The sequence below is a fragment of the Furipterus horrens genome, unplaced genomic scaffold (genome assembly GCF_987537825.1).
Source record: "Furipterus horrens unplaced genomic scaffold, mFurHor1.1.pri manual_scaffold_3, whole genome shotgun sequence".
Classification (NCBI taxonomy): Eukaryota; Metazoa; Chordata; class Mammalia; order Chiroptera; family Furipteridae; genus Furipterus; species Furipterus horrens.
The window spans coordinates 148,956,054-148,978,384 of record NW_028327173.1 but is presented as its reverse complement, the minus strand read 5'-3'; the positions used below and the strand labels follow the sequence as shown (position 1 = coordinate 148,978,384).

At 48.2% G+C, this 22,331-nt stretch overlaps 1 protein-coding gene across 1 annotated transcript in view; it reads right to left on the bottom strand.

Moving 5' to 3' along the window:
* Positions 1-22,331, bottom strand: part of CAPN3 (calpain 3) — a 47,727-nt gene that overhangs the window by 2,884 nt on the left and 22,512 nt on the right. The window contains exons 2-16 of the mRNA XM_090270473.1: positions 19,102-19,171; positions 17,508-17,626; positions 15,800-15,933; positions 14,961-15,129; positions 13,984-14,127; positions 13,040-13,123; positions 12,063-12,148; positions 9,925-10,002; positions 8,998-9,158; positions 7,734-7,903; positions 7,411-7,422; positions 6,467-6,675; positions 5,665-5,701; positions 3,941-3,958; positions 934-1,047 (exon numbers count right to left, since the gene is read on the bottom strand). Of these exons, the coding sequence (XP_090126599.1) occupies positions 934-1,047; positions 3,941-3,958; positions 5,665-5,701; positions 6,467-6,675; positions 7,411-7,422; positions 7,734-7,903; positions 8,998-9,158; positions 9,925-10,002; positions 12,063-12,148; positions 13,040-13,123; positions 13,984-14,127; positions 14,961-15,129; positions 15,800-15,933; positions 17,508-17,626; positions 19,102-19,171 (1,605 nt within the window). The remainder of the gene's footprint in view (positions 1-933; positions 1,048-3,940; positions 3,959-5,664; positions 5,702-6,466; positions 6,676-7,410; positions 7,423-7,733; positions 7,904-8,997; positions 9,159-9,924; positions 10,003-12,062; positions 12,149-13,039; positions 13,124-13,983; positions 14,128-14,960; positions 15,130-15,799; positions 15,934-17,507; positions 17,627-19,101; positions 19,172-22,331) is intronic.

The window sequence follows — 22,331 nt, the reverse complement described above, 5'->3', positions numbered from 1 at the left end:
GAAGCACAAAGGAAAATTGGTTCACAGGGATCAGGGGGATGGATAGACCCGTGAGGAAAGCTCCTTCTAGGCCGAAGGAGCCAGAGTGCCTCACAGCGGCCCTGGGTGACCGCAGGAGCTGGGTGCAGGGCAAGTGCTCTTCCTGCCTGGTCAACTTGGTGAGCTGGAGTGAGAATCATCTGGGCGCCAGTGGCCTCTCACTCCTACCTTCTCAGCCCAGACACTCCAGACAGAGGAGCTGTACCAGGCACACAGGCATGCAGTTAGCCCCCGTGGTCCCTGTATGCCAACCCCACCAGCCTGAACCCTCCCCACGGCTGAGAGCCTGACCATCCCAACCAAATGAGGCCCAGCAGGACAAAGGGGGCCAGGTCATTCTGACACCCCCAACTACCCCTGCTATTAAGGCCAAGTCCTCAGAGGGCCCCTTTCCCCATCCATTGCATGGGCATTCCAGGATAGAGGATGTCACCCTGGATTTGCCTGTGGACTGTCCCTCAGCCCCACCTCCACTAATGGTTACATGACCACCTCTCCCAACTGCTGTCTAACACCCTCCCTGGAGCTCTGCAGGACTCCATGTCTGATGTCAGCCCCTTTTCTGCTGCTCTTCTTTCTTCCCCATTGTTAAGAGCCCGAGGACACCAGGAAACAGGAGCTGCTCTGGTACAGGCTCGTTGTCCAGCAGGGAGGCTCAGCCTGTCCTTCCCAGGCCTAGGACTGCCTGGGGGCGCGGGGGTGGGGGGCTGTCAACCCCCAAGACGTTCACTCAAGCAGCATCCCAAGTGTTAGAACTTGGTCAGTGAGATAAATCGAAACCCCTAGATATTAAAGGGATACCCTGCCTCTATGGCCCCTCCCACTTGAGCACCCTAAGAGCGTAGAAGACCCCAATGTGTACTGGCCACCCATTTGTGCCACATGCTCAGAAACCTGTGGGGATTTCTCTTGCTTATCAGGGCTTGATTTGTCTTTGCCCTCTTCTGATTCCTGGTCCACACCCAGCTCCTTGTTGCTGTTTGCTCTGTCCGAAACGAAGATGATGGGCTGGAGAGAGGAGGGAAAGGGGGAGGGGGCAGGAGGGAAGCAAGGATTATAGGCTGAGTGGATACACGGAGGCTGCCTCTTCTTGGAGCAGCTGGTCCAGTGAAGAGGGAAAGAGCAGTTAAGAGCTCTTGAACCTCAGTTCAAGATCCATTTCTGCCACTAACAAGTTGTGGGGAAAGTCTCTCTGGCCCTCAGTTCCTTATCTGCTCATGATATAGTTATGAGGGTCAGACAAGGTTGTAAGCACACGTGAAAATGCCAAGAATGCTAAAAGCAACATGATCTAGTGCAGCAGTTTTCAAATACTTCTTAGACTTGTTTTTTTTTTTTTTTCTAATGGAAACACTGTTCAAATTAAATTTCTCCAGAAGCCCAGTGTTTGTAAATTCATTAGAAGCTGAACATCTCTGCTTGATGAAGAGGGCAGAGCTCTATTCCCCTGGGACCCCTACATCCCCATGGCAGTTACTGAGGCCCCTCAAAGGACCCTCTAGGACTGACTCTGCAGAGGACAAATTGAAAAGAGGACTCAGATTAGGGGCCTGGTTCATGGGTTAGAAGTGGGAACACGGGGCTGGAATCCCAGCCTTGCCATCACACGTGAGAAATATCCTCTCTGGTTTCAGTTTACTCATCCATGAGTGTAGACAATAAATCCTGCTTTGCACTTCTCATGGAGATCTTGGGGGGCCGGGGGGTGGGCATCACATGAGATACCGAATGTAAAAGTGGACTGCAAAACATTTAAGATGCTACACAAATATAAGGGATGCTTTCAAGACATGCTCATGCAAACGAAGAGGATATGGAAAGGGTGGAAATAGGTTGCCATGCTGCGTCAGTCCTGGTTGGTGCTATTCGCCCCGCAGGGGAAGCAGGGGGAGGCCAGGCTGTAGGGGCCGGTAGCTTCAGTGCAGAGAGCAATGGGGCATCCGAAGTCTCTCAGAGCAGAAAAGGAACCTGACTGGTCTCTGAGTCCCCATCTGCCTTCCCATGCTGTTCGTCTAGGACAGCAAGTACGGACAAATCTATGAAAACAGCTCCCCCAAAGTCCTGGCCGGCTCTGCCTTCCAAGCAAAGGGTCCTGCTCAAGTAACTGAAGCTTGTGGGATCCCAGAGCAAGTGGGGTCACAGTCTGAGGTGGGATGGGTGCCCATGCTAGGCACACAGCTCTAGGCCAAAGTGTGGACCTGGACAACACCGGCTGTGGAGTGTAACGGGCCTGCACCGGAGAGGTGAGGGCAAGAACCTGGGTTTTGGGAGCAGACAGATATGGTTTCTGGTTCCAGTTTTCCCCATTCATTATTTGTGTGCCCTTGGGCCAGTTGCTTCACTTCTCTGAATCTTGATCCTCTCCTGTAAAAGAGGAATAATGACAGCACCTCCCGTGGAGATACTGTTGTGATTGAAAACTGTTTTAGGCCCAGCATGGTGCCCTAATGTGTGGTAAGCGAGTGATGAATGTCAGCTCTGGTCTGCACCAGCACCCGTACTTAGAGGACCCCTCTGATGGATCCTTTCAGATGCTGTCATAAACATGAACACCAAATATTGTCTGATGGCCTGCAGCTACTGTCCCATGGGCTTGAGGATGTCCAAAGGTCAGTCATTTCTGGATGGTACTCTGGGAGGTCAAACCAAAATTCTGAAAGGGGTAACCACTATCGGAGGCGTTACTGCTCTGGAGACCAGGGGAAGTTACGGGGTAAACAGCGAGGCTGGAGCAGGGGGTGTTTGAGTTGCTAAACAAGTGTGATCTTAAGTTCCCAAAGTACACAAAGGAAACAGGGTCTCTGCTCACAGATGAAAGCTTTATCTGAGGTCCTTGAAATGCTCTTAGCACACACGGTCCCGTTTAGCAATGGTGTCCTTGCAGCAGGGTGGATATAACCCGGACAGTCAGAGGGGCCATCTGAGGCCCTGGTGAATCAGGTGACTCCCCAAGACCCCAGGAGGGAAAGCTGCCCAGGTAGCTCTCATTCCTTTCCCTGCCTTGAGCCAGTCAAGTTAAGCAGCCCCTCTGAGGCTGTGAGGGTGGAGGCTCTCTCTCCCTTTGCCGTTTGCCATCAGGGCCCATGACATAGAGGGGGCCCAGGATCAGGGGGAGAGGTCATTGTCTAGAAGGGGGTTTACAACTGGATTCACCTTGAATAAGAGCCCCGCCAGTGACTTAGCCCCTCTAGATATCCTCTCCCACCCCTTCCCCAGGAGGCTGAGAAAAAAGAGGAGGAGTTGGGAGCAGGCAGGAAAAAGAGAGGAGGGAGGAGGAGCTGTCCTGTTTACCGAGCAGGCAGCTGGCACCCAAGACCCTCCCTCTCCATGGAAACCATCACACAACTATCTCACTATACCCTGAGGAACAGAGCCTGTTGCCTCTCCCCCAAAAAATCCAGCCTTGCTGAGCATCATAGCCAAACCCACTTCTGAGAAAGATGGGCTGCTCCCTTTGGTTTCTGCAGGACCTGCCACATCAGGCTCATTTTCACTGGTTGGCCATCCTCTGCCACCCTCATGTGAGAGGCAGGCAGGGAGCAGTGGTGGCTCAGAGTGCAGACTCTGCACCTGGCTCCCAGGGTGGGCTCTGCCACTTGGCTCTGTGGCCCTGGGTAAGTTAATCAGTCTGTCTGTACCTTTTCTTCCACTGAGAATGGGGATTAGGACAGTACCCATCTCATAGGGTTGTTGAGAGGATTGAGTTTATCCACAGAAAGCACCTAGAGAGTGCCTGGTACATAGCCTCCACTCAATGTTAGCTCTCCTTGTTCTGCACCCACAGCTGCAATAGGGAAGGGGGTGGGGGCAGCAGGGGAAGAGGCAAGTCGGTGCGCATGCACTCCCACACACACATGCACAAAGCTCTGTGCTGTCTACCCACTCACCCTGTTACACCCACCTTGGGTTTTTTCTTTTTCTGCACAAGGAAAGGAAACAGTAAATGCAGATGAAGCAAAAAGAAAGTTTCAAGAGAAACCACTGCCTTTGGCTCCCCTATGATCTAGTTCTCTGCTTTGGGTGGGTTCTGGGGTTTAGAAATCCAGGTCACATGGAGCCAGAAGGGGCCCAGAGGTGAAGGGAGAAGAGAATTCTTCAGGCCCCGAGACTGGCAGCTGCTATGGCTTCATTTTTAGAGTTCACTCTGTTTTTGGACATGGAAAGGGAGATTCTACCTGTTTTGTATTTTTTAAATGAAGTTGGTTACTAAAACACTGAAAAAGTAGCTAACCCAAAATGGCCCAAAAGTGAATTTTGTTTGATATAAAGAGCTGTGTGTGTGTGTGTGTGTGTGTGTGTGTATTTTAGCAAATACTTAACATAGAGAAACTTAATGGCAATTTAGATTTTGGGGCTTCTTTTGTAAAATCAGGTCAGGCAGCCTGCATGGCCGGAGGCCCCCTGTGGCAACGCCTGGGAGAGCAGCTGCTCTCTGTAGCCTCCAGACCATCAGTCACCATAATTCCAGTCGTCCCTTCAACCCAGAAGCCAAGTGTCAGTTGAGGACTGCAGGCCACTGAGGACACCCAAATCCCTGCACCTGCTTGCTCTACTCAGTTAGGTGACACGCCAGCACCCATAAGCTTTTGAGTTTGCGGCTCCTAATGAGCACTGTACACTGATTACCAACTCCCAGAAGATAAGAATAGCACCAAGTGCACTTCATACTAAAAATGACGTCTGCGATAATTCAGAAGGCACTTGGAGATCTGGCACTGCACAGGGGCAGGAATGGAACCATGCATGTCACTACCCAGAAGACAGTTCAGTGGGGCATTTGCCGTCCTCTTATTGGCTCAGGAGGCACCCACAGAGCACAAGGGACTGTTTACTAACAAGGACCCAAAGCCCCAAGACTTCTCAATGCAACTCTGCTAACTGTGGGCCTCACACTCCTGGGGACATTTCTCAGGATGGCGGTAGGGGAGAGAGTCTGACTGTGTTCAAAGAATCTGGCTCTGAGCCTTTAACCTCATTGAACCTCCACTTTTTTACTTTAAAACCAGGGGTCATAACCTCATGTCCTCTCAGAAACCTTGCAAGGATCAAGCGAGGTAGCACATGTGAGAAGTCCCTTGTGAGGTATCACACACACAAATAACAACCACCATGTGAGGGCCCATGTGTGTCAGACACTTCACACACATGACCCCACTGATTCAAACCTCACAAAAGCCTTTCAAGGCAGGTGTTATCCCCATTTTTAAAGAGTCGGAGACGGAATCAGAGGGTTTATGTAACTTGTCAGGGTCACCCAGCTCGTAGATGTAGGACTCCGGTTTTGATGCTGACTGCAGAGCTGATGTACTTGTCTCTCTGTGTGAGGTTTTGCCTCATAATCCAGTGTTGCTGCTGTTCTTATCATCCCTTCCTGGAGCCTTGATTCCTCCCTCTAATGGTTCAAACTGCTTCTCCCTTCTAGGACTCTCTTCTGTACTTCCCAGCCCCTGGACTGACTAAATGCTCCCCAAACATGAAGGCCCATCCATTACTTCTGGTCATGCCAAAGAGAAGGTGCCATAACATGGAGTGATCGCTCTGCACACCCCAGACTCCCATCACCCTCTGCCAGTACCCACTCTTGCATCCACCTCCTAGCTCACCCTGGGCACTTCTCACACTCACCACTGGCCGGTCCACGGAGATCATATTTTCAGCTTCCCTGTGAGGAACACAAACATGGTGGGGGGTGGCACTCAGTGTCACCAAGAGCAAATAGGAAGCACAGAGGGGATTGGCTCAGGTCACATAACTTCTCAGAGCTAAGTCAGGACTGACCTCAAGAGCAGCCCAGGAATGAACATCCCACGCCCCAGGAACCAGTCCCATGTAGGCACCATTTCCAGCATCCCAGGGTGGACACATGGGCTGTCATTGGCTTTGCCCAGAGCTCCCCAAAGGCATGACCCAGCCACCTACTCATAGCCCTTCTGCTTCTTTTGGGGACAAAGATCAGAATGGCAGGGCCTAGGAACTCATCTGCGGTGGCCAAGTGTGCAGGATGTGGCCTTGCTGGCTTCCTTGGCCACCCTACCCCGAAGTTTAATCACCCCAACACCTCCTATCCCTCATCCCTACTTTATTTTTTCTCCTTATCACTCATCTAACTCTAACAAACTACATATATATCTTTTCCTGCACATTGTTGTCTCATGCTAGGATGTTAATCTCCATGAGGGCAGGGATTTCTTTCTGTTTAATTCACTTCCTTATCCTCAATCTGTGGGATGAGTAACTGGCTGGCTGGCAGAATGAATGAATAGGGAAGATGTGGCCTATGGCTCAGAAGTGGAGGAAGAGGTGCCACCTGGTAAGCATATCCCAGGACTCCTGGCTGAGACGAGTCCAGCTGCCTCAGGCCTCCAGTCTCTGCAAAGGGCCATGCAGGCTCTCAGGGACAGGTGGGAAAAGCAGGGCTGGGACTCACTCAGAGAGGTTCCTCTTTTCTGAGAAGACCCGGAGGATGAACTCTCCCTCCTGGTGGGGATCGTAGGTGGAGGGCACAATGACGTACTCGCTGGGAGGCAGGCGGAAGCGCTCGGACACCTCCCGCATGTTGATGTAGGTTTTGCTCCTGGCCTTGGAGGCGTTGTACAGGAAGAAGTCCTTCTGCAGGTGCTGCTTGTTGCCATGCATCTGAAGGTGAGAGAAGAGCCCAAGGGACCTGAGCCCCTCAGGTGGGACACCTGTTTTGCTCACAGTCCAAACCCTGTCCCCCTGCCCCAGGGCTCCTCCCTTCCCGTCTCCCTGGTCACCCAGTTCACAGTCATGACCTACCTACTTTCTGTTCCCAAGGCCTCAAATAGCTTAGTGTCCCTAGAGCTCTCTACCCCATTTCCTCTGCCTCTTCTGTTGTGATTCAGAAGTGAAGGTCAAGTCCATCATTCCCACACCCAGAATAACTTACCAGAACTGCTGCTGGTCAACTCCGATCACCTCCAGACCAGGGAAGGACCCCAAGGAGGCAGAAGGGCCCTTAGCTAGGGCCTGAGGGAGGCAATTCCTCCCTCCCAAAAAGGGCAGTGCCCCAGTCCCCCTCAGAATGCGGCTCTGTGGCTACCTGTGAGTGTGTAATTGTGTGAGTGTGAGTGTAATTGTATGCATGTGAGCAAGTGTGTGTGTGAGTGTGAACAAGTGAATATGAGTGTGAACAAGGATGTATGTGAGTCTGTGGTGAGAAGGGAGGGCGCAGCATGAGGGGGTGGTCAGGAGGGCATGCACCTGCTCTGGAGTTGAGGAGCAAGGGCAAGGCCCTCTCTTATCACAGTCATGCCCACAAACCCCGCCAGGAAGTTTCCCGATATGCCTCAGACAGACACAGGAGCCCCAGGTAATGCTGCACACAGCTGCTGGCTGCTGCCACTTCTATACCTCTTTGGGGACCTTGAGGAGAAACAGAAAGAGAAGACACTCAGACTCTGTGGATCTCAGATCTGAATGGAGACAGAAAGCTTGTAGGAAGGGAACACCAGCATTGTAGGGTGAATACTTAAGTCTGACTCGCCATGTACCTAGCTGGCGGCCCCAGCCCCACTCTACTCCTTACAGATTTCTAAGGTGTTCTGATACAGTGGGCCTGATACCAGGAGTTCTGAGGGTCACTGAGTGTCAGTGAAGCCAGAGTTCCTCTCTGTAAGCCCTGAAAGCCTCCTCCCTGAGAAAGTGTATGTTTCCTGGGCTGAAGCTGGTCATACCTCGTAAATGGCAAAGCCGATGGTGAAGAGGTTGGCCCCCAGCTTCCGGTCCTTCCGCCGGTTCTTCTGCATCAGGGCCACCAGGAAGCTGCAGACCACCTCTGAATCCTCAGGGTCATCATCCTCCTCCAGGAGCTTCAGACGGTACTGTGGGTTGGTCCAGAAAGTGTCTGTGCCCCCCAGAAAAAAAAACATACATCAGATCTGCCTCTTGGAGAAGGGGCAGGAAGGGAAATGAGACAGAGGGAACCTATTTATTTTTTCTCCCACATCTAGGTGCTCGATAATTATGGAGGGAGTGATTCAGGCATTGGTCTAATTATTTGGGGGGTAGGTGGCAGGCAGCCTGTACTTTATACAGATGGAGCGGCCCTGATTGGCTTTGTGCTTCCTCCTTCCTCTCTGAACTGTCATTCTCAGTCTTTGCTGGTGGCTTTGCTTCCCTCACCTGTCCCTTTAATGTTGATTCCTGGGATTTGGTCCCAGACCAGTTCTCTCACCCCACTGTCTATACGCTGATGGTGCCTGTGCTATAGGTCCCAGCCTCCATCTCTCTTTTCACTCCCTCTCTCCTTTCCTTCCTATCTGTTTTTCTCTTCTTTCTTCTTCGCTTTCCTCCCTCCCTTCCTTTCTTCGCCAAATAAATACTGAGTTCCAAGTACCATTCTAATCTATGCTTTCAGGTCTCCATTTTACACATCGCCACCTGCATACTCTACAGGTGCTTCAACCTTTCCATGTCTCAAACTAAACTTCCTTCCCTACAAGCCCGCAATCAACTCCACCAAAAACAAATGACACGTGGGTGTTTTTTGGTTGTGTTTCTTATGTTGCAACATTGACATCATCCACTCACATCCCCAAACTGGGAATCTTGAAGTCATTCTTCAATTCTTCCTTCCCCACATTACCCAGTATCTTCTCTCCTGAGCCCTCTTCCCTCCACCTCTGCCACTCCTGACGTGGCCTGGGAGTTCATTATTTCTGACTTGAACTCTTGCAAGTAGCTGCTAATTCGGTTCCCCAGTCCCATTCATAGCATTGTGAATACAGTATTATTCTGACACAATGTCCTGTTTAAAAGTTGTTACCAACTCCCTATTGCAAACTCCTCAGCATAATGGCTCCCTTCTTGGTAAAACAGAAAGGGTTTAAAGATAACATACGTCTGGGACTTAATAGAAATACGGCAAATGCTACTTAATATTATTCTACCTGGAACTTGTTCTGCTTGGACCCTCCCCCCATGCAGAGCTTCTCCCACCTGGGAAGTTGCGGCAGCCTCCAGCAGAGCAGCCCCTCACCCAGCGGCCCTCGTTCACAGACACTGTCCAGGTCTGAAGCTTGTCGGACTCCAGGGCGTCAGCTGTGAGGTTGCAGATCTCCAGCTTTGTGAAATGGTAGATGAAATCATCATATGACATCCTGAGAGGTTGGAAGAAGAGAGAGATCCATATGGGAGGCTGGGAGACGTAAGACTCCAGGGCTAACACAGCCCAATAAAACGGTCCAGTGGAACGTGGTCACAGGCCCAGAAACAACCCTGCCCTCCTTTTCTTAGGGTAAACACCATCAATTCTGGTGTATTCACCCCAAACTATCATCTCTTCCAAAAATGACTCAAATTCATGTGTCCCTGATGGGAGAGCTCAGCAGCAACTCAGTTCTCCAAAATGTTACTGTGTGACCCTGTGCTGGGGCCCAGGTACCATGTGCTTATGAGAGGGAGCTGGGGAAGAACAAGTAAGCAAATGATTTCAAGGGTGATGAGTATGACAAATACATTAATTCCAGTCCTAGGAAGACAAGGGCGTCCTGAAGGAAGTCCTCTTTTAAGCTGAGACTTGAAGGTTGAGTAGAAATATCTGTGTGAAGGTGAGGGTGGCACTGGGTGAGCAGGGTAAGTAGAGCTCCCTTGGCTCAGAAGACAGCTGTGCAGAGGCTGGGGCGCAAGTGTCTGGAGCACATGCGTGGAAGGCAGGAGCCATGCGATACTGGCTTAGTTATCACTGTGACCTGGGAGGCTCCTCTGAGCACCTCATCCTCGCTGGGCCTCTAGCTGGAGAAGGGGAACAGGGCCCAGATCTCCCAAGGGCTGGAGTCTGACGGCCTCTGTCTGGGACTTGAGGTTTGAGATTTCAGCTCCTGCCCCATCCCTCACGTTTGGGGTCCTCCTCGGTCTTGGACTCACCAGAACTCTCCATCCTCAGTGACCAGGTGCTGCAGACGGGCCTTTTCATCTTTGTCCACAAAGCTCCAGTCCTTCCACCTGGAGGGGAAATGGAGGAATTATGGAAGGAGGAAAGGAAGAAAGCCTGTTGTGGGTTGGGATAAGAGATATCAGAGAAATACAGAGAGGTTCAAAGAGTAACCCATCCATCTCCAAATTGCTGCCAGGGTGAACCATCAAAACGCAAATCTGGTCTGATCCCCTCACTGTAAAACCCAATAATTGCTTTCCACCAGCCTCGGGATTAGGGCCAAACTCCTTAAATGGGTTTATAAGGGCTTGTCTCTTCTCTTCTCTGGCTGACTCTTTTACCCCTCCTCACACTTTAAAAGGTAGAATCTGGGCTCTAGAAATAAACTGAGATTCCAACTTAATAATACCAGTACCAGCTGTGGAACTATGGATCAGTCGCCAAACCTTTCTTAGCTTCTGTTTTCTCAGCTGTAAAGGGGAATGATTGTATGTCACCTACTCACAGGGCTGTGATGGGCCATACATGAAATAATACATGCAACACTTGTAGAACAAAGCCCTTCACCTGATAAGGACCTGTCCGAGAGTCTCAGAGAAAGACCAGATGAGTAAACATGATGAGCTTGTGTTTTTAAAGGCTGGGCAGTTTTACATAAACTCCCTCCTGAAGAGTAAGGAAATGAAGCATATTTGTGTGTCGGGCACACTAAGGAGACTAAAACTAAACTGGGTTGACCAGGAAAGGTAAGGGACCGAGGAAGTGCTCAGAGTCAGGGGAAGCTGGAGGGGAAATGGAGGGTCCTGAGGCCAGAAGGAGGGACACAGTGAGAAGAGGAGTCTCTGCTTGAGCGACCAGGGACTGAGGCTCACTTGCCAGCAGCCCCCGCAGTGGAGGCCTTGATGGTAAGTTGGTTAGGGCTGGAGAACATGGTTTGGGCCTCTGTGGGTGACTCGGGCCAGTGGAGCAAACAGCTGATAGGTCACTAAGCTCCCAGAGCGTACAGCCTATTTCTAATGCCACTCCCTCCAGGCAACCTTCTTCTACCTTTCTGTCCTACCCAAACTAGGAGAGGGGATACCCCTTTCTGATCCTTACCATTGACACTTATCTCAATTATTATTAGTGTTTGTCTGTCCTTCTCACTGGACTTTATAGTCTACAGGGGTAGAGCCTATGTCTCTGTGTTCATTTCTAAGTCCCTAGACAGTAGTATGGGCCTGGCATCCACTCATCACTGAGGAAGTAAGCTTTTATCACATGGATAAGTGAAACAAACAGTAGAAGACAAGGACCAGCACCTTATCACAGTCTCTTGAGGGAGGAATATCCCCGGTTCTTAGACCTGTGCCTGCTCTTCAGCAGATGCTCAGTAAATGAATGGCTGAATGAACCAGTAATTATGGTGCCCTAGGATGAGAGGTATGTCAAGATAACCCCAGGGGCTGAAGGGCACACACAGCCTCTGTGTGGTCCTTCTCAGCTGCTGAGTCTGGTTCTTCCCTCTGGGAATAACGGAGGAGCTCAGGGAGCTGCCCTCCATTCTGTAAGACAGCCTGGGGTGAGACCATAAAGGCTTGGTGCATGTTCTAGAGCCTTTATCAGAAGTTTCCCATGTTTGTAATTTCTGTTGCCCCCAGTCTATTGCTCTCAGTGAGAAGCACTAAAGTTCTTTCAAAGGGCCTGTGTACCTTTTTTATGGGGACACTCAGGGAGAAGAAATCTTAGCACTGGCTAAGTGCTCTCCAGATATAATCCCATTTGCTCCTCCTAACACCCACCAGGGAAGAGCTGATATTGTTCCCATTTTACAGATAAGGTAACAGGGACTCTAAGAAGTGAAGCCACATGTCCAGTCTAGACCCCTGCACTAAGACTCCCCTCCTAACCCATGCTTTCTAGAATCTTTCCTTTCCAGCCAATGGCCATCAGCAAGCTCTCTGGCTCCCAGGCTCCGTGGCTCCTCTCCCAGCCCTTCCCTGGAGCCCACAGCCCCTCTTCTCTTCTGGGAATCATTGGTTTTGAAGGTAATTTTAGTCCTAGCATTTGTTGTACTCTTGGGGTTCTGTACCCAACCCAGCCTCACCCCAGGCCCTGTTGTCCCAGCTCATGGAGTCCCCTCACCTACCCATCACTCCAGGAGCCCTTCCACTCGACCTGGCCCCAGGGGTTCCGCAGCCGCACCAGCTTCACCTTCTCTTCCTTGAACATGGTCTTGGGCAAAAAAAGAAAATGTTCTCATGCTCTGGAGCCTTTCTGGAAAGGGGGTCTTCTGTCTTGCCCTGAGGGCTGGGATGCAGATAGGGATGGGGACAGAATCCCATACAGGGGGCCATCCTGCCTGGTCCAGGTCAAGGAACTAATCAGAAGCTTCCTGTGGAATGGCAGGGTGAGGGGTTAGAGTCTTAGGACTGAGTCCTCGGGAGTCAGGGCTTGGCCACCACCTCACCATCTTCTCAGAAGTGATATCCCCAGTGAGCATCCTATCCTGCTCTTATGAGCTTTGGGGGAGGAGGCAGGACCTATAGTGTAGGGCCCTCCTAGCACATGAGCTGTCTTTGTGTGAATTAGGAAAATGCCCCCATTGGAGGGGGAACTACAGACATATGTGCGCTCTAGATGGACCAATCAGGAAGGAGGTGCCCCTTCCTTCAGTCTGCTGTGCGCTGCTCCAGGCGACTACCCCTCTCTGTCCATTCCTGTGTACAGGGTAAATACGTGCAACAGGTCTGACAAAGTTCCCGTCTCTGATGTGACCCAGTATGGGCAAAACACTAGAACTGTTTGGCCTGAGAACCCATGAAATCAACTTCATAAAACCAAAATGGTTTCTATTTGTTCCTTGGAAATGTTAGGGGGGAAATGGCTGTCTTTCGCACAAAAAACAAAGATAAACTGAGCACCATCTGGTGGCAAGATCCACTCCTGCGAGTCCCTGTGGTCCCCTCCAACCCCAGGCATTTGGCCTGAGCCGTGAGTGGCTTGCTCACCTGATTGGGTGCAAGCTCTGCAGCTACAAAGGGACCCAAAAAGCTAAGTCCTGACTTTAGGTGCTTGACCCAAGTAGTTCCTCCAGTCTCATCCCGTCACGCCCTGCCGGCTCACCTCATCCAGCCCAGTGACAGAGTAGGCATGTCCTTTGACTAACCCGCAGGCCATTCTTGTCTCATATTGAACCGGAACAATTGTCTGTGGGCGCAAAAACCAGACAGCCTGTCAGGGCTTGGGAAGCAAAAGTTCTGCCACCTGAGACAAGGTTCACCCTGGTTCATTTTCTGGATTCTGTGAGGATGAGGATTCCTCCACACCCTGAAAGTGTGTGCCTCTGGCCATGAGAAGACTCCTAAATATTATAGGAGACACATTAAAAATATAATGTGAACTGAAAAAAAAGACATGTTGCAAAGAGGTACATACAGTATGACAACATTAAAAAATAAAGATTTAGATTAAGTATATGCATAGAAAAAATCTTGGGAGGACATATACCAAAAGTTAATGAAGAATTACTACCTTTAGATGGGGAAAGATGGGTTAATTTTTCTTCTGCTTTATTCTGTGGCTCAGATTCCTCAGTGAGCAGGTATTACTTCTGAAAGTACTAGAATAGAAGCCCTATGAAGGGAGGACTCTCGCTTTGTTCACCAACATAGTGAGCAAAAAGGAGAGAAATGTTTTGTTTGCCAAAAGAGTACCCAGCACCTAGTAGGAGCTCAATGAATATGTGTGGAATGAATAAATAAATGAATTAGAAGAGGAGAAACATTTTTAAATAAATGAAAACTCTCTTGCTTTTCTTCCTGCTAATTCGCTATCAGACAAGCTACCTGGACCATGGAGAAGGAGCTCCCATAGAGGTGCCCTCCAAATCCTGTCTTTCCCACCCTCAGGAGCCTTGGAGCAGGCAAATTATTCTGACTCAGACCCTTGAAAGGCCCAGTAGGGGTCTGTGTGTAAGGCACTGGCTGCTGAGGGGAGTGTGACACCCTCCGGGCTGGGGCATGCATGTTGGGGGGGCAGTCATTCCTGACCATTGGAGGCATACACACCCGGGTTGGTCTGTCGTCTGAGCTTGTGGGGATGAGGTCTGAGTCTCTGAGCAGCGAGTTATCCATATTTCTCACCATCCGCGCAATCAACTCCCCCATTTTCAGCCCAGAAGGAGAGGTTCCATGGGTCATGTTTGTGCCATCCTGGGACCCGACGGGAAGGGAGAGGGGCAGGCCATGAGAAGGAGAGAGAACAAACACAGGAGGGTGATAAAAAGGGAAGAAGATCAAAGGAGGGGAGGGGATAGACAAAGGAAAAGAGCAGAGATAAACAGCATGAATGGAGAAACAATGGAGAAAAGTAAGAAAACGGTCATCCATGGGTGCTTAATGTTAGCTGGTCTTGCCACGCTTCCCTGACCACAGGAGCACTGGGAGAGGAAGGAAGAGTACTTCAGCTTGGGGCAGCACCAAGACTATTATGCGGAGCACCCCCAGGGCAGGTGTGTCTCCTGAGACTCAGGAGGCCAGGCCAGTCTGCTATATCCTTACCCTTGCCTGGGGTCTCAGTTCCAACCACTTTGTTGCACTGAGAGGGGCTTGCAGGCTGAGTTTCTCCCAGATTACAACACAAAGCCCATGCCCCATGGGAGAGATATGATCAAAGCTCAGTGACTGAGAGGCTTTCTTAAGGAACTGGTGGGCTCGGGTCCACAGCCAGGTAAGTGGCCAGCTTAATGGGGGTGCATGCTGGGCCTGAGTAGAGCCAGCCACAAAGGCCCACACTGACATAGGCCTCTGGACCTATTCCCAACATTCCAGGGCTTGGTATATCCTTACCCTATCCTTTTATTGAAAATCCCCAGGAAGCCTTCTACTTTGAGAAATTCCCAGTTTTCAAAGTCGAGAGCTAGTTCCTGTTTCCTAAAACAAAACATTCACCCTGTCCCAGAGGAGAACCCTATGCTGCTAGTCACTGGGTAAGGCTTTCCGATATTTGGCTGCTCTCTGCCCTGCACCCCATACCCCAGACTTACATCAATGGAGCAGCCCATGAGAGAGCCTCTCTCAATGGCTTTCTTCATGACCTTGTACATGTCTCTGGGAGCATCCTTGATCTCAAAAAACTCTGTCACCCCTCCTGTGAAGTCCTCCATGGCCTCTGTAGTGTTCCCACCTTTCAGAGCTTCGTAGGAACCATGGAGCCTTGAAGAGGGGATGAAGACCAATCTGGGTCACAGATTTCCAGGAAACATGGTCCAGGCACCACTGCCACCAGAACTTTACTCTGGGATCCTGTGATGTTGCCCGTAAGTTCTCCAATGACCCTGAAGGCTAGTGTATAGGTACTTTGCTTCCTTCCTTCCCATAGAAGGAACTGAGCTCGAGGCTAAGTGACTCACCCAAAGCCACAGAGAGCCAGGAGTACTGGGACTGAAAACCAGTTATTCCCACTTCCTGATGTCTTTCCATTACACTCTGAACCCTGAGACAGAGCTTCATTAAAGCCATCAGTAGCTCGGGTTGAGACACAATATGGCTTTATGAATATACTGCAAGCTCATGGGGTTGAGCCAAGCAAGACCCTGAATCTGAGCTCCAGAGATACAATGCTTGGATCCCGGACTTGTAACACCACCCCAAAGACAGAATTAAAGAGCTCACCCTGGGAAGCTAAAGCTAGGGATTTCCCACACATGTCTTCATTTCTGTTCTTAAACATAGTGTTTTCAGTTAGAGCAGTTCCTGCCTGGACTTGATCTTCTCTGACTGTGGATCACAGTTGAACACATACACACACGTGCACACATGCACAGGCACACTCCTCTCATGAATGATTTCTAGACTTGCCTCACATTTGAAAGTGTTGCCTTACTTAGCGTAAGCCTTCTCCAGCAGAGCGCTCCAGAACTCATTGCGGTGGTTGGATTTGGTGAAAACCAGTTGATTGTTGTAAGTTGGCAGGCAGTCATCAATGACCACGTCCACCCAGTCTCCATAGCGCCAGAACTGCACAGAAGCATCACCCTCAGATTACCACTGGAAATGTGTCCTTACCCAGCATTGCTTAGAGTCTCATTGACCCTAAGGCAGTCCCATTTCCTCAGCTCTGCATCTTGGTGCTTATTCACACTATTCTGGGTTTGGGATGTATGAATGTTTCACTATCTGGACTGTGAGCTCCTTGAGGGCAGGAAGTGAGTTACAAACCACTTTGTCTCTTCTACAGAGTCCAGCCCAGTACTGGGGATAGTAGGTGCTCTGTGAATATCTGAGGACTTGGGTTTTCATTCTCTAGCTCAGTAAGTCTGGGGTGGGGCCTAGGAATCAGTACCTTTAGGTATCTCAGCTGATTCTAATATGCAGCCAGGGTTCAGAACTACTGGTCCAGGTGAAGGCGATATATTATTCTATATATTTCTTGATGACAAAACAAGGTAGAAATTGCTGCTGAACAAGGATTGACATGGAAGAGAAAGTACCCAGAACATATTTGGACTGAAGCAGGAAAATTGTCCAGTAATTGCAATTCTGATGTTGTTCTCTTTCTTTCTTTCTTTCTTTCTTTCTTTCTTTCTTTCTTTCTTTCTTTCTTTCACAACTCATTTTTAACTGAAGAAAGCCAAATGCAGTTTGATTTTTTTCTAGTGACATTTTGTTCCCTTATTGACAAGGGGACAAAAATCTGCCTGATCTCTGAATTTATGCCCCTTTAGATATCAGACCCTTTAAATATCAGAGGTAATTTAGCAGCTTGATGGCACAGAGGAGAAACAAAATTCAGGGCCTGGCTGCCTTGCCCATGCTCATACGGCAGCAGGAAGCTGACCCTGAACCTGAAGAGAAGACCTTTCTGGGGCCTTCAGTCCTGAGGTACAGGATCAGCAGGTACATTAACTGATGATGGAGGTTAGTCCCAAGACATTCAGAGCATTTTGGGCTAGACAGATGGATGCCTCAGAACCCTGAAATCTATTAGATCCACAGATATGGAACTCAATTTGGGGCCAGCACTGGGATTTGGCTCTATGCCAGGACAAGATGGTTCCAGAAGATGTGAATGGCTGAATTGATTCTAGAATTAAGGCTCATTTCCAGACCAAACTGGAAACCTAGTCCCCAGAATAACCAGACTCTTTTTCCAGAGCATAGAAGAGGTGAGTGATAGACTTGGTAAAGATCTGCCTTAAATGGAAACAAGTAAACAGGAGTCACAGTTGTGGACAGGGTTTCCTTCACAACCTAAAGGACCCTTGTGGCTTTCCAGTGCTAATATCTCAGGGACAGACTCAAGAAGGACCTTGGGTAGTAACAAAGCAGCTAGCCAGCTGGAGAGGCAGAAATAGACCCACAGGCTAGCAAACAGGATGTCTTCCTCCTTTTCTGGGACATAGCCAAAGGTGTGTGTGGGGGGAGTGTGGGGGCAGGAATGAACAACTTCCTCACCGCCTTGAGCCATGAAGGGTGCCACTGCCCACAGCCATGGCTGGGAGGGTGGGTGGAACCTTTCTGGAGCCCCGAGGAAGTCAAGGCCAAGAGACCCGTGGTGAATGAATGGCAGCTGGTCTCTCCCATTACCTCACCTGGAAGTGGAAGATCCCCGCATAGTTTTCAGTGAAACTTTGATCATGGGGTATGACTCGGAAAAGCAGGTGTTTGTTCAGGGTCAGACAAGCGATGGCGGCAAGAAACCAGCAGTCCCCTGCAGGCAAACACGAGGCACAGGTCAAACGAGGGGCCTGTACCTCCAGGCAGGAAAGAGACCCAATCGCAGGGCTGCTCCACTTCTCTGAAGAGTGGTGGTTGAAGCAGTGCTCACTCTCCTACTTCCAGACCCAACCTAACAGGGGAGATGTCTGATAGCAGTCCCTTGACAATGCCATCAACAGGGTATCTGACACCTTCCTGAATGGTTTTCCTGAAGGCTGTTGGCAATTCCTCCATCTGCAATATAAACTCACTACCTTTTTGGACCTCAGTGGAGACATAATTGGGTCGTTATTCATAACACCTGCAGCATGAGTCCATTTCCTCTTCTGACCTCAGTGGAGACTGAGCATCTGAGAGGCATCAGCCAGGCCAGTATGTATTGTAAGGAGTCTGGCAGCTGCTTGGGAACCAGTCTGCAGGGGGCACTAAGACATTGCTGGTAATGGAATGAGACTGGGCATTTTCTTACTCCTAAACTTCCTTCCTGGCAGAGTCCTGTCTGTAGCTGGAGGTGACACTTTGCTGTGTGTGTGTTTGTTTGTGTGTGTGTGTGTGTGTGTGTGTGTGAGAAAGAGAGAGAGAGAGAGAGAGAGAGAGAAAGAGAGAGAGAGAGAGAGAGAACACCCAAGGGGCATGCCTGGTACACTGCCGGTCACAGAACAGCCTTCTAAGGAGGATGGGTTGAGTTATGGAAGGCCTTCATTTTCCTGTGTGGGATGTGAGTGCAACTTTGAGACAGCCCTCTCCCCACCAGCCCCCTGAAGCAGCCAGCCTTTCCTTTGAAATAGTGTGTTGGTTAGAAAGCCCTGATTACTAGCTTGCTCAGGGTACGGCAAACAGCCTTCCCTAGATGTCCAAAATCTCCTTGGCTTCGCCTTCTAGGACCAAATTAGTCATATTCCTTTCTTTTGGTCAGTGCCCTTTACCCTCAGGTTTTAAATGGTATCTGTGGATATGCTCTCCAACTTGACTTCACAGAGCTTCCCCACAGTCTGCACCAAAGATGATTCTTCCTGAAGGAGAGGCAGAGAGACGGAGGCCAGCTGGTGGAACAGCCAAGCTCACTAGCCAGACAGCAAACTGGATGCTCATGCACAGGGTAAATGTCATCTCTGTTGAATGACTTTTTAAATATGGAGCTATTATTCTGGGGCAATTTAAACCAGAGTTCGAGTTACAGGTGCTCTTTTTGGTAATGCATTTTGTGTGTATATATAGATTCTCTGCGCCCAAGGGATGAGGTCTACCTCCTGTGACGCACGGCAAAGAACTAATGACAAATGTGGGAGGAACAGAAATTAAATGAAGCAATCACCAGCACATAAAGTAATGTTATAAAAGCCTCCTCCCAAAAATTCACTAAAGGCAAAAACATTACAGTATTGTCCTTTACTTTCTATAAAGAGATATCACCTTTTAACCACCCCTTTGATTGTTCAGCTTGGTACGACTCAAGGAATTTCCTACCTAAATCTCCTTGACAGATGTCAGTTCTGTTGGCTCCACCAATGATAAATCGGGGATTCTCACAAATTTCCTGTGAAACAAAAAGGAAAGAATAACAGCACTAGTAGCTATTATTTATTATATGTAGTACTGGCATCATGTATCAGGAATATTACACACACCACTCATTTAAGCCTCCAAAAACACCCTGTGAATTGGATACTATCATTCTTATTTTTCAGGTAAGAAAACCAAGGCTCAGAGATGTTAAGAAACTTGCCCAAGGACACACAGTCAGTAAGTGGTACAAACCAAAAGCATGGCTCCTTTCCCCATTGTTCCACACTGCTCCCTCACACTGACATGCTGCCTTACTAAGAATGCACCCCCAGAGGACAATGTCTCAACTGTCACAGCTTTGGCAAAGGGACAACAGATAACATGTTTTGTTTTGTTATTTTTCCTATGGCAAGAAAAGAGGTCTAGGAGGGAAAATAATCATCTTTCTCCCTAGATGTGGTAGCAGATATTTAGAGTCAGCTTTTGTCCCAGGGTCCACAGAACCTGGGAACTGGGGAGAGCAGAGAATGGATTTGGCGCGTGCCCTGCAGGCCTCTCTTTCTCTTGGAGGGTGCAGTTCTTTACTTAACCTAGCCCAGTATGGTAGCTCTGGCCCAACAGTTATGTGCCGCCCAACAGAAGATGCTTTTGTTTTTGTTTGAATATATCTTATGTTGTTTTTTGTTGTTGTTTTTTTCTATTACAGTTGTCCTACCTTTTCCCCCATTGCTCCCCACCCTACCCACCCCTTCTCCCACAGTCCATCCCCACCCCATTATCCCATTGTCCATGTCCATGGGTCATTTATACGTGTCCCTTGACTATACTCTTCCCCTTCTTACCCCCCTTCTCACCCTCCCCCTTCCCCCCTCCCCCCTAGTAACTGTTACTCTGCTCCTTGTTTACATGTCTATGGTTCAATTTTGCTCATTTGTTTGTGTAGTTCATTAGTTTCCTGTATTAGGTAATATCATATGGTATTTTTCTTTCATTGCCTGACTTATTTCACTAAGCATAATTCTCTCTTGTTCCATCCATGTTGTTGCAAATGGTAGAAGTTCCTTCTTTCTTTCTGCTGCATAGTATTCCATTGTGTAAATGTACCACAGTTTTTTTATCCACTCATCTACTGATGGGCACTTAGGTTGTTTCCAGCACTTGGCGATTGTAAATAGCGCTGCTATAAACATAGGGATACATAGGTTCTTTTGAATTGGGGTTTCAGGATTATTTGGGTATAATCCTAGCAATAGAATTGCTGGATCAAAAGGCAGTTCCATTTTTAGTTTTCTGAGGAAATTCCATACTGTTTTCCATAGTGGCTGCACCAGTCTGCATTCCCATCAGCAATGCACTAGGGTTCCCTTTTCTCTGCATCCTCGCCAGCACAAGTTGTTTGTTGATTTGTTGATGATGGCCATTCTGACTGGTGTGAGGTGGTATCTCATTGTGGTTTTTACTTGCATCTCTCTGATGGCTAGTGATGTTGAGCATTCTTTCATATGCCTATGGACCCTCTGTATGTCCTCTTTGGAGAAGTGTTTGTTCAGGTTTTTTGACCACGTTTTAATTGGGTTGTTTGTCTTCCTGGTGTTGAGTCATATAAGTTCTTTATATATTTTGGAGATCAATCCCTTGTCTGAGGTATCATTGGCAAATATATTTTCCCATATGGTTGGTTCCCTTTTCATCTTGCTGATGTTTTCTTTTACTGAGCAGAAACTCTTTAGTTTGATGTAGTCCCATTTGATTATTCTTTCCTTTATTTCCTTTGCCTTAGGAGATGTATGGGTGAAAACATTGCTACGTGGTATATCTGAAATTTTCCTGCCAATGTTTTCCTCTAGGACTTTTATGGTATCACGGCTTACATTTAAGTCTGGTCCATCTTGAGTTTATTCTGGTGTATGGTGTAAGTTGGAGGTCTAGTTTCATTTTTTTGCATGTCCCTGTCCATTTCTCCCAGCACCATTTGTTGAAGATGCTATTTTCACTCCATTTTATGTTCTTCCCCCCTTTGTCAAATATTAGTTGTCTCTTATGTTTTGTTTTTAACTTTTCAAATTTGAAATAATTTTTAGATTCTGTGTTTTGGTTTTAACATCATTCTTTGCAGCTTCGAGAAGCTTGCTATCCCTGTGACACAGCCCTCCCTACCTCTCTTTGCCCTCCCCCCCACCTTGCCTGTCCCCCTCCCCATCAAAACAACCCAATACACCCAAGTGAGCTGAAGCTCCCTCCACTCATGGATCTGTCTCTCCTACTAGATGGAAAATCTTGCTTCGACCACACCACACACACCTCTCATCTAAAACTCTTAATGCAATGGAAGGGTAAACCAAACCCAATAATTTTTAAAAAGATTATGTAGAGGGGGCTGAGAGGGAATAAAATGATGGGAATACAGATGGAAGTGAAACCGAATATAACTCTTTGAAAGTAGTTTTACCTAGGAATCATGTATGTTTTTACAGAATTAAAAGCCAAAATTCAAGAAAAGATAATTTTGAAAAGCAGTCTGTAACAGCTGAAAGTAATTTGAAGTAAAAGAACCCAACTGCATATCAAGTTGATGATATAACTATACACATAAAAAGAGTGAGTCTAAGGGACTTAAGATATAACATTTTAACTGTTTACCATTTTGGGATTATATACTAAGGTCAAAAACCAAAACCATAATAATATAAACCATAAGAAGTATTAATAATATTGTTATTATGTCAAAACTTTGATATGTATATTATAGGATAAAGTAAATAAGAACTTACATTAATGTCATTAGGAACTAAGATTTTTAGTGTAAAAAATATGTAAAATTATAAAATGGAATAACTTAAGTAACAACCCTGCAGTGTTAAAGTTGAATTGAATATAAAACTCATGATTTATTTTTGTCTCTTTGAAAACCATTTCCAATCCCTCTTCACTAAAAAAAAAGAAAAGAAAACTAGAAGCAATAACAATCTTGTGAACTTCCTGTAAAAAAGGTGGCTTAGGTAGACATTGCTCACCTCCTTGCACAACTACATCAAAATTACAACTGAACTATAGAACAACCATAATTCAGAACCAACAGAAATTGAGCTGAATAAGAGTCGTACAACTACGGAATTAAAGAAGAAACCACATCAAGACTGGTAGGAGAGGCAGAGATGCTGAATGGGCTTGTCCAACAAACAGTGTGGTGG